The sequence below is a fragment of the Dipodomys merriami genome, unplaced genomic scaffold, assembly GCF_024711535.1.
Source record: "Dipodomys merriami isolate MVZ:Mamm:240054 unplaced genomic scaffold, mDipMer1.0.p SCAF_27, whole genome shotgun sequence".
Classification (NCBI taxonomy): Eukaryota; Metazoa; Chordata; class Mammalia; order Rodentia; family Heteromyidae; genus Dipodomys; species Dipodomys merriami.
The window spans coordinates 5791521-5811416 of record NW_027204159.1 but is presented as its reverse complement, the minus strand read 5'-3'; the positions used below and the strand labels follow the sequence as shown (position 1 = coordinate 5811416).

At 40.7% G+C, this 19896-nt stretch overlaps 1 protein-coding gene across 1 annotated transcript in view; it reads left to right on the top strand.

Moving 5' to 3' along the window:
• Nucleotides 1-19614, top strand: part of Etf1 (eukaryotic translation termination factor 1) — a 29397-nt gene extending 9783 nt beyond the window's left edge. Inside the window, exons 3-11 of the mRNA XM_070036104.1 lie at nt 6576-6751; nt 7002-7141; nt 12971-13109; nt 13310-13500; nt 14246-14375; nt 14943-15098; nt 15202-15266; nt 16172-16319; nt 17200-19614. Of these exons, the coding sequence (XP_069892205.1) occupies nt 6576-6751; nt 7002-7141; nt 12971-13109; nt 13310-13500; nt 14246-14375; nt 14943-15098; nt 15202-15266; nt 16172-16319; nt 17200-17282 (1228 nt within the window). The 3' untranslated portion in view covers nt 17283-19614. The remainder of the gene's footprint in view (nt 1-6575; nt 6752-7001; nt 7142-12970; nt 13110-13309; nt 13501-14245; nt 14376-14942; nt 15099-15201; nt 15267-16171; nt 16320-17199) is intronic.
• The last annotated feature ends 282 nt before the right edge of the window (nt 19615-19896 follow it).

Sequence of the window (19896 nt, the reverse complement as noted above, 5' to 3'; positions counted from 1 at the left end):
CTGGTGCTTAATTGGAGTCTCATGGGGACTTTTCTGCCAGGGCTGGCTTTGAACCTTGATCCTCAGATCTCAACCTCCTGAGTAGCTAGGATTACAGGCGTGAGCCACTGGCACCTGGCTTTTACTTTTTGCTGGAAGTAGACATACATACAGTCTCTTGGATTTGTCTGTGCAGATTTCAAACCTGGGGCAACTGCTTTGTTAAAGTTTCTAAGACAGCATGTGAGTCGTGCTGTACCTCAGTCACTGGCCTCCTTATAGTGATGAGGTCTACTATGTGCCCCAAAGTCACAACTCTGGATCTGAAAGCTTTTTGATTTTGGAACGGGATAATGACAGCCAAAAGTGGAGGGAAATTACTAAAATGAAAGGAGGTTATACCTTCATAGCCAGCTGCTTGTTAATGAGAGCTTTATTTCTCATTCTCCTTTCAGAAGTATTAGCTGTTCTTTTAACATTAAGTGTATTCAACTTCCTTAATTTTATTTTTATGTTTTTACAAACTGGTCTAGCAACTTTGATTGTCTTGCCTGGACAGTAATGAATGTATCTTGTTTGGAAACTTTCCTGGAAAAAGAAAACTTTAATCTCATAATAAACCAAATATACAAGCATCGGGGGTTATTAAAGTAGCCTTTAAATTTTCTTCCCCCACCCCCCACCCCCCCACGCCGGTCCCCGCCTTTAAATTTTCTAAATGAAAGCTATGTCTTTATGAAACAGAATCTCATTCATGTATATAGCCCTGGCTGGCCTAGACCTGTTCTGCCTCTTGAGCCCTCAACCTCTTAGAAATTTAAGGTTTGCCCCCCAGATGATAGGAAAAGGTATGCGGGAAAACTGATGAAACTGTCTAAAACTGAAAAAGAATGAGTCCAAGACTTTTAAGTAGTGTTTCAGATTTAACAACATGGTAGCAATCTACCAAAAATTTCTGACAAGTTACACATTTCAACTTTTTTTCTTTTCCTTTTTTGGTACCAGAGCTTGAACACAGGGCCCTCCATTCTTGCTTAAGCACTAGAGCTGGCATTCTGCCACCTCAGCACTCCTCCAGTCCAGCAAGTTACTAGTTAATTGGAGATAATTGGATAGACTTTTCTGCCTGGGCTGGCTTTGAACCTCAGTCCTCAAACAGCAGTCATCTGAGTAGCTAGGATCACAGGTGGGAGCCACCACCTGGCTACACTTTTCAACTGTTTAAAAGATACAATCCTACAGGATGATTTTGTTAGGTTTGTTTGCTATTTTGTCATTTCTGGAGTGTTAAAGGGGTATAAGTGTAAGGTTGCCTAACTAAATGTTGATCTTAACCTATCTACAGTGGAAACTAAATACCTGTTTAAAGTCATTGCTTTACTTCCAGCATCATTATCTTGCTTTAAGGATTGCTTGCAGGCATTTTGGGTTTGCTCAATTCAAACTAACATTCTCTTCAGTCTCACATTTTCCAATCCTTTGGGATTTTAGTGCCTGTTCTCTCCTCAACTCTGAGCCTTCACCCATTAGTCTCAGAGCCCATTTTCATTCTATATACTACTGGTTACCTTTTTACCGGTTCCATTTCTTAGGAAGCCACTAAATCACAGCTAGTTTCTTTGTGTTTTGTGGGGGGGTTTTTTTTTGGTCGTGGGGCTTGAATTCAGGGCCTGGGCACTGTTCTAAACCTTTCTGCTCAAGGCTAGACCTCTACCACTTTGAGCTACAGCTCTACTTCTGGTTTTCTGGTGGGTAATTAGAAATAAGAATTTCACAGACTTTCCTGCCTGAGCTGGCTTTGAACCACAATCCTTAGATCTCAGACTCCTTAGTAGCTAGGATTACAGATCTGAGCCACCAGTGCCCTGTGGTTTATTTATTTGTTTATTTAATTTAACCTTTCTATTTTAAGAAAATTCCTTTGGCCATAAAGATTCCAAGTCTCCTAATATAAAGACTATCCTTGTGTGAATTGTTTAACAGAAAATGACAAGCTAGTAAATTAGTATTCAAACTTGTATCCCCCCTTTTCCCTTCTTGTGCATTGTCTTATTCTCCAAATGCATGAATTGCCCCTGCACAGAAAATAGGCTTTATGTATAATTTAGGATGGCTTTGTTTGTATAGTAGAGAGTGAACCCTGGCCTCAACCATTAAGTGTATGTGCGGTCACGTGTGTCCTGTGTGTTGGTCTGTGTATGTGTGTGTCAAGTTTCCCTTGGTAGCTTAGGCTAACCTTGAACTCTTCATCTCCTGCTTCAGCTGTAGAATTATGAAAAATCTAAGATTGTATGTGCCACCACACATGGCTTGCCTGAGTTTCTTTTCTCTCCTAGGCCTTTTTTTTTTTTTTTGGTTGGTCATAGGGCTTGACCTCTGGGCATGGGTGCTGTCCCTCAGCTCTTCAGCTCAAGCGCTCTACTACTTGAGCCACAGCACCACTTCTGCCTTTTTCTGTTTATGTGGTACTGAGGAATCAAAACCAGGGCCTTAAGCATACAAGGCAAGCACTCTACCACTGAGCCACCTTCCCAGCCCCTCCTAGACCATTTTTTGAAGTTAAATTTGCCCAATATTTTCAGCCTGTCCAAAACAAACTCCTTTTCTCCTCCTTAGTTCAGTAAAACTCCAGAAAGGTTTTTGGTGGGTTTTTTTGTTTGTTTGTGCCAGTCCTAGTGCTTGAGCTCTAGGCCTGAGTGCCGTCCTTGAGTTTTGGTGCTCAAGGCTAGCTTTCTGCCATTTAAGCCACAGCTCCACTTCTGGGTCTTTTTTGTTGTTGTTTTTGAGTAGTTGATTGGAGATGAGAACTTGCATACTTTCCTGCCTGGGCTGGCTTCAAACCATGATCTTCAGATGTCAGCCTCTTGAAGTAGTAACTAGGATTATAGGCATGAGCCACCAGTGCCTAGCTGCAGAAAGATTTTTATAAATTTTGTTTTAAAAATCCAGCAAGTATTTGTGAAGTTACATATCATAAATACCTTTGATTCCTTGGCATGGCTAAAATACTTTCCTATCCAAGGGGTGGCAGCAAAGTACTATATTCTTTTGTGTCTTTGATCAACTTGTAGAGTGAAGGGGAAATGATCACAAAGGTTATGAACTAAACTTTTAGGTTTTAAGATGACCAACAGCAACAAAACAGGTTTAGGAGGTACAACTTTGGTTGACAGTCTGAGAGTAACTTTTGAACAGTATAAGTAGATAGCCAGATTGTCTACTTGTAAAGAAAACTATCTTAAGAACCTGTGGGATTTACTAGTAATAGTAAATCCAGGCAACAGGGTCTCCAGTAAATGATGCACCTTTTCTTTTTTTTTTTTTTGCCGGCCATGAGGCCTGAACTCTGGGCCTGGGCGCTGTCCCTCAGCTCTTCAGCTCAAGGCTAGTGCTCTACCACTGTAGCCACAGCACCACTTCCGGCTTTTTCTGTTTATGTGGTGCTGAGGAATCGAACCCTGGGCCTCATGCTTGCAAAGCATGCACTCTACCGCTGAGCTACCTTCCCAGCCCCATGATGCACCTTTTCTAATGGAAATACTGAAGGAAACATGCATCATATTGCTTACTTACGAAGTTAACTTTATATGTGAAAATCTGTTTCTCAGAACTGGATCTTCAACATTTTCAGTTTTCAAACTAAAATTAGAAATAAAATTAAAATACGGTGTTCCTCTAACCCTTTCACAATTCTTCTTTCCTTCTTTATTAGGTCACTTGGCACATTTGCCAATTTAACTGACAGTCCCAGCCTCCTAACTTTTTTCCTGCAAACTTCTACTGGACCAGAAGTGGAGCTGTGGCTCAGAGTGGTAGAGTACTAGCCTTGAGCAAAAGCTCAGAGACAGCACCCAGGCTCTGAGTTCAAGCCCTACAACTGACAAAAACAAAAAAGGGGGGCTGGGAAGGTGGCTCAGTGGTAGAGTGCTTGCCTTGCATGCCTGAGGCCCTGGGTTCGATTCCTCAGCACCACATAAGCAAAAAGAAAAAAGCCGGAAGTGGCGCTGTGGCTCAAGTGGTAGAGCGCTAGCCTTGAGCTGAAGAGCTGAGGGACAGCGCCCAGGCCCAGAGTTCAGGCCCCACCACCGGACCCGGGAAAAAAAAAAAGGACCGGGGGGGTAAAGGGGTGTTGTGATTGAAAGCCAGTCCAGAATGAAAGCTTGTGAGACTGTCAATCTATCAACCAGCAAAAAGCCAAAAGTGGAGCTGTGCCTTAAATGGTAAAGAACCTGCCTTGGGGGGGGGGGGGGAGAAGTTTTATTGAGAAATAATTTACATGCCATGAAATCTATCCCCTTTGAAGTGGTTTTTCACTGTTGTCCAATTGTTTAACACTAATTTGTAAATATTCTCATCAATCTGGAAAGCAAACTTCATACTCCTGTTTTTTTACATGCAGGTTTTTATGTTTATTTTATTCTTTGTTTTGTTTGAATGCCAATACTGGGGCTTGAACTCAGGGCCACGATTCCCCGTTTTCCCCCCTCCCCCATCCTGGAGCTTGAACAACCAGGATCTGGGCACTGTCCCTGAGCTTCTTTTGCCCAAGGCTAACACGCTACAACTTGAGCCACAGCACCACTTCAGCCTTCTGTTTATGTGGTACTGAAGAATCAGTCAAACCCAGGGCTTCTACCACAAAGCCACATTCCCAGCTCCAAGGGCCAGGACTTTTCTGACCTGGCTGGCTTGGAACCTTAATGCTCAGATCTCAACCTTCTGAGTATTAGTATAATAGGCATGAGCTACTAGTACCTAGCTAGTTTGGTTTCCGATTTAGTTTGGTTAGCTGAGCTTTTATTAGTTATACAAAGGGATTTCCCCCCACCCATTACATGTAATGTTCTTTTTGGGGGGGGGTGATTCATGGAGCTTGAACTCTGGGCTTGGATGCTGTCCCTGAGTTCTTCAGCTCAAGGCGAGTGCTCTACCACTTGAGCCACAGTGCCACTTCTGGTTTTCTGAGTGGTTCACTGGAGATAAGAATCTCACAGACAATTTTGCCCAGCCTGGCTCTTTGAACCATGATCCTCAGATCTCAGCCTCCTAATTAGTTTAGGATTACAGGCATGAGCCACCAGCACCCAGCTGCAGTATTCCTTTTTATTATTGTTGTTATTGTGAAAGAGAAGTACAGAGGGGTTACAGTTACATAAGTCAGGTAGTAAGTACATTTCTTTTTGAACAGTGGCACCCTCACAGCAAGTCCGTTAGTCTTATTTTTGATTCTTTAATCAAGCCCCAATGAATTAAGGGCCTTGCATTCTGAGCTTAGTTTTTTTTTGTTTGTTTGTTTGTTTTGAGCTTAGTTTTTTTGTTTAAGTTTTTTTGTTTAACAGTATACCACTTGGTCCACACCTCTGTTTCCATCTTTCTCTTAGATTTGTCTGCCCATCCTGATTTTAAACCACAATCTTTAGATCTCAGCCTCTTGAGTAGCTAGGATGAGCCACAGCACCTAGCTTTAATAAACCTTTAAAATCAAATCACTGGGGGTGGGAAGGTGGCTCAGTGGTAGAGCGCTTGCCTTGCATGCATGAGGCCCTGGGTTCCATTCCTCAGCACCACATAAGCAAAAAGAAAAAAGCTGGAAGTGGCGCTGTGGCTCAAGTGGTAGAGCACTAGCCTTGAGCTGAAGAGCTGAGGGACAGCGCCCAGGCCCAGAGTTCAGGCACCACAACCAGACCCAAAAATAAATAAATAAAATAAAATCACTGCAGTTGAAGCATAAAATGTATTGCCTTTGAGAAGTACAGGAAGAGAGAAATCTTATGATTAGGATATTTCTTAGTTCTAGTATCATCTTGTCCTATTGTCATCAAAATACTTGGGGGGGTGCGCTGGGAAGATGGCTCAGTGGTAAGAGTTCTTGCCTTGCATGCACAAAGTCCCGGGTTCGATTCCTCAGCACCACATAAGCAGAAAAAGTGGAAGTGGCGCTGTGGCTCAAGTGGTAGAGCGCTAGCCTTGAGCTGAAGAGCTAAGGGACAGCGGCCAGGCCCAGAGTTCAGGTCCCACGACTGACCAAAAAAAAACTTAGGGTACTAAATTAATGCTTGTAAATTTTCATGACAAGCTTGAATTTTTTTTAATGGAGAAAGATTATATTAAGTGATATTTTATCTAGACTTGAAGGACTTGTTTAATAGTCTTGGTATAATGTCTTCCACTGAAGAGCCATGATTCCAAGCCTTTTGTTACAAACAGGCTTCATTCTGCAACTTCCAGCTTGTTGACCCTCCATCATGACCTTTCTTTTCTTGGGATATTAGGTCTTTTCTAAGCATCTCTTCAAGTGTCTTCCTTACGAGTAAAATTAATATTCTTTCAAATAATTGAGCAGCTACTATATCTTGAATTCTGCCTGTATACTTTAGAGTATGATATACTAACATAGTCTTATCTTCCTGATCATCTTGAGAGTGGTTTGTTTCTCTTATTTGAGGGACAACTAAGGAGACCACATTCAATCTTCAGTACTAGGGGAGAAAGGTAAAGGAACATCTTACCCTAACTCATTTTACTTAGGATAAACATAGATTTAAATTCATTTCTTAGAAATTTTGGCCTCTAATAAGTTACTCTCTCTTCCACAGCAATGGCACCAGCATGATATCATTGATCATTCCTCCCAAAGACCAGATTTCACGAGTAGCAAAAATGTTAGCAGATGAATTTGGAACTGCATCTAACATTAAGTCACGAGTAAATCGCCTTTCAGTCCTGGGAGCCATTACATCTGTACAACAGAGACTCAAACTTTATAACAAAGGTAATATGGAACTTAATCATTTCCATTCTCTTCTTTGTCATGTTTTATTCACTAGTGTTTCCTCCCATTATCAGTGTCTCTTTGGCCTTGGTGTTTAAGTACTTAACATATTTGAATAGATCCTACTGACACATCTCAGGGGAAGCTTTACTTTTAGAGGAAGAATTCTGCTTGAGATTTAAGGATATTTTTGTTTTATTTAAATTATAACTAGGACATATAAAATGGAGAAATTGTTTGTTTTTTTCAGTACCTCCAAATGGTCTGGTTGTTTACTGTGGAACAATTGTAACAGAAGAAGGAAAGGAAAAGAAAGTCAACATTGACTTTGAACCTTTCAAACCAATTAATACGTCATTGTATTTGTGTGACAACAAATTCCATACAGAGGTAAGTTTGAGCACAAAATGTTCATTCTAAAAAGGAAAGCTATATCCATCAACAGTCACTCCTTATCTCCTCAACCTTTCCCAGCTCTAGGCAACCAGTGATATATGTCTATGAGTTTGCTTATGCTGTACAATTTATATGTAACGGTATCCTAACTTGTGATCTGTATGATCAGCTTCTTTCACTTTTTTTTTTGCCAGTCATGGGCCTTGAAATCGGCCTGGGCACTGTCCCTGGGCTCCTATTGCTCAAGTCTAGCACTCCACTACTTGAGTGATTAATTGGAGGTTAGAGTCTCATGGACTTTCTTTTTTCGAGGCGGGGGGGGGGGGGGGGGGAGATGTCCAGTCATGGGGCCTGAACTCTGGGCCTGAGGCGCTGTCTCTCAGCTCTTCAGCTCAAAGCTAGCGCTCTACCACTTGAGCCATAGCGCCACTTCCGGCTTTTTTTCTTATGTGGTGCTAAGGAATTGAACCCAGGGCCTCAAGCATGCAAGGCAAGCGCTCTACCACTGAGCCATCTTCTCAGCCCTTTCATGGACTTTCTTGCACAGGCTGGCTTCAAACCACACTCCCCAGATCTCAGCCTCCCAAGTTGCTTAATTACAGGTGTGAGCCACCAGGGCCCAGCTTCCAGCTTACTTCTTTTACTTTTATGTTAAGATTTGTTCATGTGAGCCGGACACCAATGGCTCACACCTATACTCCTAGCTACTCGGGAAGCTGAGATCTGAGGATCACGGTTCAAAGCTAGCTGGGGCAGGAACGTCTGTGAGACTCTTAGCTCCAATTAGCCATCAGAAAACGAAAGTAGTGCTGTGGCTCAAGTGGTAGAGTGCTTGCCTTGAGCTGAAGAGCACAGAGACAGCACCCAAGCCCAGAGTTCATGTGGTAGCATGCATCAGCACTCTTTAATGCATTTACTTGTTTATTTACTTACTTAAAGAAAAAAAATGCTTGTTTCCATTTCCTGGATCTCTAATTCCTTTAAATTACCAAATAACCATAACGTTGGACGTACTACATTTTATTTATGTAATATCAGTTGATTTTCATTTGGATTTCCAGTTTAAAGTACTATGAAAAGGTATTACTAGTTCATATACAAGGTTTTTGTAATGATATGTTTTCCTTTTTGTAGATCATATATCTACAAAATTGGAATTAAAATTGCTAGGTCATAACACTAATAACGTTTAGTCATCATCATGTTGAAGAGAGTACTTAAACAATTTGAAGAATAAACAGAGCTTCTTGATCTCCAACAAAACAATTTGTGGGTTTTCAGCTAATGATTGTAAACATTTTTTAGTAACAGGCTTTTCTTTCCTTTTTCTTTCCCAATGAAATTTTTGAGTGGCAGAGCTGCTATACATGAACTTTTAGTGGTGGAAAGAAGCCTCATTAAAGTGACCTAAATCAGTCAACAGTAAAGCAATCAGGAATTCACAGCTTGCTCTTAGTTGAGTCTCTTGCCTTTCATCAACCTAGGGAAAAAACTCAGTGGAATTAGAACTGACATTTGTCCACACAGTTTTCAATGGATGATTTTGCTAACTTGACAGGAAGTCTAATTCCAGCTGAATCTTGGTCAACTGCATAGATGATCCAGCCTCTTTTCCCCTTCACTATTACAGATTCCTAGAAGAGACTTGATTGGGGAGGCTTTTGGCTACTCTTGTCTCACTTACCAGTATGTGGTTTGATGAAAGAGTTTGAGCCTTGCTAGGTACCTGTGATTCAAGCTTGTAATTCTAGGTACTCAGGAGGCTGAGATCTGAGGATCACAGTTCTAAGCCAGCCAAAGCATTGAAAGTCTGAGATTGTTACTTCCAATTAACCAGCAGAAAGCTGGAACTAGAGCTCTGGCTCAAATGATAAGAGTGCCAGCCTTGAGCAAGCTAAGGAACAATACCCAGGCCCTGAGTTCTAGCTCCAATACTAAACACACACAAAAAAAAAGATAACTTGTAGAAAAAATGATTTTGAGAAGTACCTAGTGGTACCTGTCTGATTTAAGCTCACATATTAAGCTAGCTAACAGTAGTTTTTTTCTAAATCTTAATTCTTCCTCTAAGGTACCATTTAACTTTGGTAGCATTGTATATTTTGGCTTTAACCAGTATGTCTTTAACTAAAAATGACTTAGTGAGCCAGGAAGTAGTGGCACACTCATTCACAGCAGTGAAGAGACTGAGACAACAAAGAGGAAAATTGACAGTATTATACTGTATATCATGATTTATGTCCTAATAAGTGTTCATTATTAATTTTTAATTTTGGGCTGGGAATAGGCTTAGTGGTAGAGTGCTTGCCTAGCATGCACGGGGCCCTGGGTTCATTTCCTTAGTACCACATAAACAGAAAAGGTCGGAAGTGGCTCTATGGCTCAAGTGGTAGAATACCCAAGCCAGGCTCTGAGTTCAAGCCCACCACTGCAAAAAAAAAATAATAATCTTGCCAAACACTAGTGGCTCACACCTATAATCCTAGTTATTCAGGAGACTGAGATCTAAGTATTACAGTTCAAAGCCAGTCCCAGCAGGAAAGTTCATGAGACGCTTATCTCCAATTCACCACCAGAAAACCGCAAGTTGAGCTGTGGCTCACAGTGGTAGAGTACTAGGTTTGAGTAGAAAAGCTTAGGAACAGCACCCAGGCCCTGAGTTCACCAACAAAAATAATAATTACTATTTTGTTAATAGGTAGACTTGTTGGAAATCTTTTTTTTTTTTTTTTTTTTTTTTTTTTTTTTTTTTTTGTCGGTCGTGGGGCTTGAACTCTGGGCCTGGGCGTTGTCCCTCAGCTCTTCAGCTCAAGGCGAGCGCTCTACCACTTGAGCTACAGCGCCACTTCCGGTTTTCTGGTGGTTTATTGGAGATAGGAGTCTCACGGTCTTTCCTGCCCAGGCTGGCTTTGAACCGCGATCCTCAGATCTCAGCCTCCTGAGTAGCTAGGATTACAGGCGTGAGCCACCAGCGCCCGGCAAAATTTTTTTTTTTTGTTTGGGTTTTTAACTGTATTTTTTTTTTTTGGGGGGGTACTGGGGATCGAACCCAGGACGTTGCACTTGCTAGGCAAGCGCTTTGCCATTGAGCTACATCCCAGCCCTTGGAAATCTTAATAGTACTTAATAGGTCATTATGATACAATGCCATTTTAGTTTAGCCTTTGGATGCTAGGAATTTAATCCATGGCTTCATACATGCTAAGCATGTCATCTGTCACTGAACTGTAACCTCAACCTACAGCTATATTTTTATCATGTAATATTTATGTCTTATTTGTAGGAGAGTTTTGTTGTTGTTTGTTTTTTGTCTATCATGGGGCTTGAACTCAGGGCTTGAGCACTGTCCCTGAACGCTCCTGCTCAAGGCTAGCGGTCTACCACTTTGAGCCACAGCTCTACTTCTGGTTTTCTGGTGGTTAATTGGAGATAAAGGAAAGCTATTTTGTTAAGCTAAAGTAGAATAATTTTACTTGTATATGTATATGTGCATGTTCATGTGCCTGCTGGCCTGTATGCCTGCATGCTTGAACTTAAGGTTTGGGTGCTGTCCCTGAATTTTTGTGCTCAGGGCTAGCAGTCTATCACTTGAGCCACAGCTCTACTTGTGACTTGTTTTAGTAGTTAATACGATATGAGTCTCACAGACTATGCTTCCCTGGCTGGCTTTGAACTGCAATCCTCAGATCTCAGACTCCTGAGTAGCTAGGATTACAGACATGAATCACTGTCACCCAGATAGAATTTTTTTTGGGGGGGGGAGGGGACACCCATGGGACTTGCATTCAGGGCCTGGTTACTGTCCCTGAGCTCTTTTCCTCAAGGTTAGCACTCTACCGTTTTTGAGCCACACCTCTCCTTCCAGTTGTCTGGTGGTTAGTTGGAAATAAGAGTCTCATGGAGCCAGGTGCTGGTGGCTCACACCTGTAATCCTAGCTACTCAGGAGGCTGAGATCTTGAGGCTCGAGGTTCAAAGCCAGCCCAGGCAAGAAGAGTCTGTCAGACTCTTTTTTGGTTTTTTTGGTTTTTTTGGTTTTTTTTTGAGGGGAGGGGATCGGTCGTGGGGCTTGAACTCTGTGTTTGGGTGCTATCCCTGGGCTCTTCAGCTCAAGTCCAGTGCTCTACCACTTGAGCCACAGTGCCACTTCCGATTTTCTGAGTGGTTTATTGGAGATAAGAGTTTCAAGGACTTTCCTGCCTGGGCTGGCTTTGAACAGTAATCCTCAGATCTCAGCCTCCTGAGTAGCTAGGATTACAGGCTTGAGCCACTGGTGGTGCTCCAGCTGTGAGTGAGACTCTTATCTCCAGTAAACCACTCAGAAAACCAGAAGTGGAGCTGTGGTTCAAGTGGTAGAGTACTAGCCTTGAGCTGAAGAGCTGAGGGACAGTACCCAGGCCCAGAATTCAAGCCCCACAACCCACAAATTAAAAAAAGGGTCTCATGGACTTTCCTGCTGGGCCTGGCTTTGAACCGAAGACCCTCAGATCCACAGATCACCCTTCTGAGTAGCTAGGATTATAGGCTTGAGCCACTGGCACCTGGTTCTAGTATCTTTAAAAATGAGTTTTAATGTTGCTCAAAACCACAGGAATTAGATTAAATATTTCAAGATTAGAAAATGATTTTGAGATGTAGAAAATTTTTGAGTTTTCATTTACTTCTGCTGTAGAGTTTATACTGTCTGGTGTTTGAGTTACTAGTAACAAAAAGGCCAGATTTGCTATGCACAGGTGGCTCATGCCTGTAATCCTAGCTACTCAGGCGGCTGAGATCTGAGGATCGTGGTTCAAAGCCAGCTCAGGCAGGAAAGTCTGAGAGACTCTTCTCCAGTAAACCACCAGAAAACAGGAAGTGTTACTGTGGCTCAAGTGGTAGAGCACTAGCCTTGAGCTGAAGGACAGTGCCCAGGCCCAGAGAGAGTTCAAGCCCCACGACTGACATAAAAGGGGGGTCAGATTTTTTTTTATATTAATGGTGGTCCTGGTAGTAGACCACTTGCCTTGTGTTCATGAGACTCTCCAAGCACTGCCCTGAAAAAAACGAAGTCAGCTTTTAGAAGTTAGATCCTTAGTTTGAATGTTATATTTCATAAACTACATGTCTAAATCAAATGAAGAAAACTAGGGGGGAAAGATGGAGCCTGTAACTTGTGTTGATTTGGTATGTAGTGGTAGTTAGCTTTTTGGGGTTTTTTGTTGTTGCTGTTGTGCCAGTCCTGGGGTTTGAGCTTTTTGCTCAAGGATAGTATCTTGAACCACACCTCTGCATCCAGCTTTTGGGAGGTTAATTAGAGATAGAGAGTCTCTATCATGAACTTTGCTGCCTAGGCTGGCTTTCAACTGAGATCTTTAGAGAGTCTCTATCATGAACTTTGCTGCCTAGGCTGGCTTTCAACTGAGGTCCTAAGATCTCAGCCTTCTAAATAGCGACTAGCTAGGGTTACAGGTATGAACCACCAGGACCAGCTGTTGGTTGTTTTTTGACACTGAATCTTGCAGTCTATTGAAGATATGTACCACCATACCTGGCATGAGGTATGGGGATTGGATGGTTGGGACTTTTATTCATGTTTTTGTTATCAAATACATATAAAGTAACTATAATATCAGTAGAAGTGGATTCATACCGTGCAAAAACACCACCAGCCATTTCCATTACTTTATATGACTATGCTGTGTAAAGTTTTGTTTTGTTTTTTACTATGTAGAATTGGGTAAAGGGCTCACATATGACCGACCTTTAGGATTGTTTGCCTTGATCTTGCAAAGCCTTGGAGCTCATTAAATGGTACTTGTGGATTTTGTTTTTGTTTTTGTTTTCAGGCTCTTACAGCATTACTTTCAGATGACAGCAAGTTTGGCTTCATTGTAATAGATGGCAGTGGTGCTCTTTTTGGCACACTCCAAGGAAACACAAGAGAAGTCCTACACAAATTCACTGTGGATCTCCCCAAAAAACACGGTAATGTAGGAAGAAAAAACGTGACCCTTTTACTTTGTATTTAGCAGTAAAGCCGTTCCACATAAGCAAATTACAGTTTGTGCTAAACCATTAAAGAAATGATCTTTTTGTCCTTTTGAGTAATGACTTAAGTATTTTAAATTCACAAGACATTTTGTACTTTTAGTAATTGTCTCTTTCTTGCCACTTTTGTGTCAAAGGAAGAGGAGGTCAGTCAGCCTTACGATTTGCCCGTTTAAGAATGGAAAAGCGACATAACTATGTTCGGAAAGTAGCAGAGACTGCTGTGCAGCTGTTTATTTCTGGTGACAAAGTGAATGTGGCTGGTCTCGTTTTAGCTGGATCAGCTGACTTTAAAACTGAACTAAGTCAGTCTGATATGTTTGATCAGGTAAGTGAGAGAAGTAGATACTTCATTATCTGAACCTCTGAATTAAGAGTAGGTAAATACCCTATATAAGCTCCTGGATATGCCCATATCTTTATCATTAGAAAAACATACCTCTGTGGTCTGGTGATTGTAGCCCAATGATAGAGCACTTGCCTAGTATGCACAATCCCCTAGTTTCAGTTGCAAACCTCACTAAAAAACAATAAATTCACCTCTGAGTTAAATGGTATATCAAGTTTATGGGTATTTGTTAGGGAACATTCCCTCTCTATTGAAATCATCTATTTCTAGGTGGGATTCTAATGGATCCTGTGGAGGTACGATGCTAGTGTTTGTTGCCATAATTGGCTTTAAAATGGTTTGATTCAGAGAAAATCTTAGAAACTGTTTTTACCTTATTTGGGTGTTTTGGGGTTTTTTTGTACTGTTTTTTGCTAATTTATTTCTGGAGGTAAGTAACACATTTAATATCCAGAGGAACTTCTGGCTTATGACATGACCTCAGCCATAACACATTCCCAAAGTATTTTTCATTACCTGTTTTGCAGGAGCCAGTGGCTTTCCCTTTATAAGCCTATTTTTATTTGCATTTAATGAGTTACCCTACATTAGGTGTCATAGAATAAGTTGGGTACCTTACCCATATTTAGATTTCAGAGATAATGCTAGAGCTTTTTTGCCATTAAGATAGTAGGTGTTGGTAAAGGTGTTTTGAAGTCTAATGTTTTTGTTTTTTAATTGTCAGAGGTTGCAATCAAAGGTTTTAAAATTAGTTGATATATCCTATGGTGGTGAAAATGGATTCAACCAAGCTATTGAGTTATCTACGGAAGTCCTCTCCAACGTGAAATTCATTCAAGAGAAGAAATTAATAGGTATCACTGAAATGCAACTATTTTGCTTATTATATGAAATGTTTGTATATATGTTTCAAACAGGACACTGAGAAAAAAGGAGGAGAATTTAACATGTAAATAAAGTTTCGGCCTCCACAAACATCATGTTTAACCATTAGACATTAGATCTAATAAGTGTGTATATCCATAAAGGAAAATGTATAGTCATCCCTCAGTTATCTACACAGACTTGATTTTAGGATCTTTTGGATACCCAAAATCCACAGGTGCTTAAGATCCTTTTAAAAAATATGTGGTATTTTAAAAACTATGTGGTATCTCATGTACTTTAAATTATCTCCAGTTTATAATACCCAACATAATGTGAATCTTACTTTTAAAAAAAATGGTTATATTGTGTTATTCTGGTTATAATGACAAGAAAAGGTCTGCCCGTGTCTAGTTCAGATGCAGCCATCATAGACCTAACTACGTAATACACATCCTCAAAAGTATAACCTTACCTCAATAATTTCAAGCCATGGTAGGGTAAATTCATGGATATGTTGAGCCAGTTGTATATTTTATTCTATCCCAAATTTACAGGACGATACTTTGATGAAATTAGCCAGGACACCGGCAAGTACTGCTTTGGAGTTGAAGATACACTAAAAGCTTTGGAAATGGGAGCTGTAGAGATTCTAATAGTCTATGAAAATCTGGATATAATGAGATATGTTCTTCATTGCCAAGGCACCGAAGGTAAAAAGAATTAGAGACTGTTTCTTATTCAGGAAACCTGAGGAAAGGATAGGTATATATAAGAACCAAGTTAACATATTTTTGTTTTCTTTTAATACTACAGAGGAGAAAATTCTCTACTTAACACCAGAACAAGAGAAGGATAAATCTCATTTCACAGACAAAGAGGTAAATGATTGTTTTCTATGGTCATCCTTGCAGGAAATGTTAAGAGTATTATTTTAGAGCACTGGAAACACAGTATCAGCCTTAGGAAATTAATACTCATACTGATTGGGTGGTCTGCAGTCACTGGTCAACTCGTGTCTGCCACTAACTGATTCCAAGAAGGAAGCCACATCATGTTACCACTCTTTTTCTTCTTCCTTTTTCCTTTTTTTGGTAATATTGGGAGTTGGACATAGTAAGTGTTATACCACTGGAACCATACGGCTGGCTCTTTCGTTTGGGACTCTAAGACTGGAGGTCCTGCCTCTGGAGTAGCTGGGGTACTATGTACATTATCATGCCAACTGCAGATCGCTTTTCAGTAGTAAATCCATCAGTAAAATATCCTTAGAATAATAGAAATTTTAATTTGAATAGCACTGTGCCTTCACTTTTCAACTCTTCCACTGCAGGGGACTTTCTCAGTTTAGTCTTATTACATTACCACAGTTTAAAATATTACCTTCCCAAGATGTCAATAATTGCCAGTGTACTCAGATTCTGAGTTGGAGGACTTTGCCCTTGAAAGGCTGCTCCCAAAAGCAGTTGTGGTATGTTTCTTCTAGGCTGTTGAATTGTTTGATAGAGACAGTGTAAAATCGACAATAGGAATCATAAGTTAAGAAATCACTAAGTGTGTGTTGATATTTCATAACAGGATAGAGTTAGAGACTGAGGAAAAATGTGTGATCAGATTTTCTCTGCTGTTACATTACCAAAAAGAAAAAAATTACTTCCTTTCATAAACATGGTACATAGAATCAGCAGGATTATTGATGATGGTTAGCAGGGAGATTGAGAGAGGCATTCTAAGCACTGATATATCTTAATCCCATTGCTTTTGTATTTCATGGTTGCCCTTGTAGACAGGACAAGAACATGAGCTGATTGAGAGCATGCCCCTCTTGGAATGGTTTGCTAACAACTATAAAAAATTTGGAGCTACATTAGAAATTGTCACAGATAAATCACAAGAAGGATCCCAGTTTGTGAAAGGATTTGGTGGAATTGGAGGTGAGTAACAAATCATCAAACAAAATCAAAAAACAGTTTCTCAGCCAGCCTCTCCTGGCTAGCCTGAAATGTTATTTCAGGTGAGGCATGCTTATATAATCTATTTAAGACAAGTGGTTAGAATGGTGGATGACTAAAGTCACTGATTTGGACCAGGCTTGTTTTGCTGATGCTGAGGTTTGAACTCAGAGCTTAGAGCTTACTTAACCAGCTTGCTTGCTGACACTCTACTACTTGAGCTGTGCCTCTAGTCTGGGTTTTTTTATTGGGCACTCATGAGCTTTGTGGGGGGAGGAGGGAGTTGTTTTTTGTTTTGTTGGTTGTAGGGCTTGAACACTGGGCATGGCCTCTGTCCCTGCACTCTTCTGCTCAAGGCGAGCATTCTGCCACTTAAGCCACAGTGCCACTTCTGGTTTTCTAGTGGGTTACTGGATTAAGAGTCTCACGGACTTTCTTGCCCTGGCTGGCTTTGAACTGCGATCCTCAGATCTCAGCCTCCTGAGTAGCTAGAATTACAGGCGTGAGCCACCAGTGCCCGGCTTCACAGCTAGTCTTGAAGTGTGAATCCTAGTCTAGATTTTAGCCTCCTGGGTGGCTAGGATTATAGGCCCAACCAATTGTCACCTAGCCTTTGTTTTTTGTTTGGTTTTATGACACTTAGTAGACCAGATTGACTGGGACTTACTTGAATTCTTAATCCTCCTGCCTCAGTCTTCCCATTCATTGTTGGGCTTACAAACTTGTACCACCACACTCATCTTAATATAAATTATTTTTTAATCATTACCTCTGTAATTCTGCAGGAGCCTGGGCATCCCTCTTTAGAGTGATCCTTTCCCATTCCATGAACACAGGTATTTAATCCTTTTTGTTTCTCCAGGTATCTTGCGGTACCGAGTAGATTTCCAGGGAATGGAATACCAAGGAGGAGACGATGAATTTTTTGACCTTGATGACTACTAGGTAGTCGACATGGGTCCGGCAAAATGTGCCTCACCCTCCAGCATCCAACCCAAGGAGCATACCCATGATGGAATCCAAACAGATCCCTGCCTTACAATTGGAACATTTCCAGAACTTAATCCATGAGCATTGGATACTGAAAAGAAAACCGAAACAAAACCAGACCCAACCCTACACTTTGGTTTGTCATGGTGTCAGCGCAGCAGCCTCAACTAAGTTCCTAAATTCCACTTTGGACTAATTTAAAAAAAAAAAAAAAAAAAAGAATCCCAGTTTTTACTTTTACTCGATGGTGAAATTGGTTGCTCTTGTATTTTATGGAAAAAAAAAGATTTTTTTAACCTTCATACATAGAAGCAAAAATACTTTAACTGCTGTAAACCTTCAAAAGTTAATAGAAGTGAGATCATACTGGTTTGTTATTTTGATCGGAGAAAAATTAAATTGCTGCATTTCGCAGTGACCCATTTACATGGCATTCTCAGCTTAGACTGCATAAGAAGAAATATATGTGGTGAAATGTTGGAACCATTTCTCTCTTGGTCTCTGTTTAATGTTGAAAGGGTGAGCTAATAGGAAGCAGTTTCAACTTCACTCCCTCAGAACTACTCCCCACTCCAGACTGTTGGTTTCAGGGATGCAGATTGCATTGCAAAGTCAAATTGATGAAGCATTGGGGCCAGTGCACTGTTTACTTCCATCTGCTTGACAGGCACATTTGTACCTGAAATTTGGGAGCCCTTTGTATCACTTGCTTTGACAAAGGTCCCCATAATCTTAGCCTACTAGAAACCAATTGGGGATGGGTATGATGGGGCTTCTGTGCTATTGCTGGGATTGGGAGAAATAAAACCTGCAATTTAAGTGGAAGCAAAAATATTTAAAGGTTATTTTATTTTGCTTGGGTCTAATCTTGGTAAAAGAGAGGTGGTGTTTCCTTGTGTTGGATGGCATGAGATTATGTGAATGCTTTGATTCTTTTTTTTTTAATGAACCACAAGATTTTTCACAGGAATGACAGACCGTGCATGTAATTATAATCCCCTGGTGGGGTTGGAGCATCTGTTTCAAATATGGGACTTAATGAGCACCTCTCAGATGAGAAATTATGGGCAGGGGGTGGGAAGGGCAGGGGTGGGAAAGGGATGGGATATGGCTTCTGGCACCATGGATTAAACCATGTTGGATCTAAAAGTTGGCCTAAAAACCTTGAAGCTTATGCTTCATAAGTTGGGCTGTAGGTCAGACTTGAATTTAGCTAACATGCAAGGTCATGGTGTGCTCTAGGTGGTTACAAGAAAAGTGTAGGATGTGCCCAGTGGTAGCAATGGAAAAAGTACATCAAAGGGACTTTGAAGGACCAAAGGTTTTAAAAGTCAATTGTTATCCCACACCAACTAGGGTAGTGGGGTATATTTGGTTTTCAAATTGGGTACTTTTAACACTTTAGTGCCTGACTGCTGTTCTTCACTGACTTGACTCAGTCACTTGTAGCTTTATTGGTCTGAACCAGCTCCTTGTTCCCAGGTTACAGACCCGCCTATCGTTCCAATAATCCTGTTTCACTTGAATGAAGGGAGTATGTCTTAAATGTAACGCTTCTGATTCTCACACTGTACTCTGAGGTCCAAACGACTGTCTGTCACATAACCTGATGTCTCAACCCCTACCCCATAAGAAGAGGCTTTGGTTGTTTTTTTCTTTCGTGTGTGTGTGTGTGTGTGTGTGTGTGTGTGTGTGTGTGTGTGTGTGTGTGTGTGTGTGTGTGTGTGTGTGTGTGTGTGTGTGTGTGTGTGTGTGTGTGTGTGTGTGTGTGTTTCACCAACATGGGAAGCTTCACTGGAACAGGCATCTGTCTGGGGCTCTGCAGTTTCTTTGCAGAACACCCAAGAGTAAACAACACGCTCTCTTCACAGCAGTACCTTAGGGTTTTGCCATTGTAAATGGGTCTAATGTGATATGACAAGACCAGAGAAATTGGATGTAAATTTACATTTTTGAATATGCTTGTTGTTTCACATGATACATTTAGGGTATGCAGCTCCTTTTGTAGTTTTTATTTTTACTATTTAAGTTTGGAGATGATGCCAAATTTTTGTATTTCTTTAATCAATGTGTTCTCTTCAGTGATATATATTGCATTATATATTGATGTGTGTATCAATATATACTGATATGTATTACACTTACACATACAAACACATAAATAAGAGGGGGTGAAAACCATAGCCTTTGCATTCTCTAGCCTCTGCAGAAAGATCGTAAGCAGCAAAATCTTGGTGTTGTGATGTACAGAAATGGAGAAGAGTATTAAACCATATTTAAGAATATACTTCTGTGTGCTTGAGATTTTTTAGGACTGTTCCTAGAAAGTTATGACTGTAGAGATGGTGAGTTTTCAGAAGACTGTCAGATCAGACATACCTAATAAATTTTCAGCCCTAAGTTATTTATTTTTACTATATTGCCTACATAAAGGATGTCTTGAGGTCATGATCCCAAGCTTACATTGTAAGAGCATCAAGCTTCTGGGACCAGTCAGTTTCTATCTTCACCCATCCCACATTCTTATCTGGGAAAACTTGTGCTTTAAAAAAAGAAAAGATATTTTAAC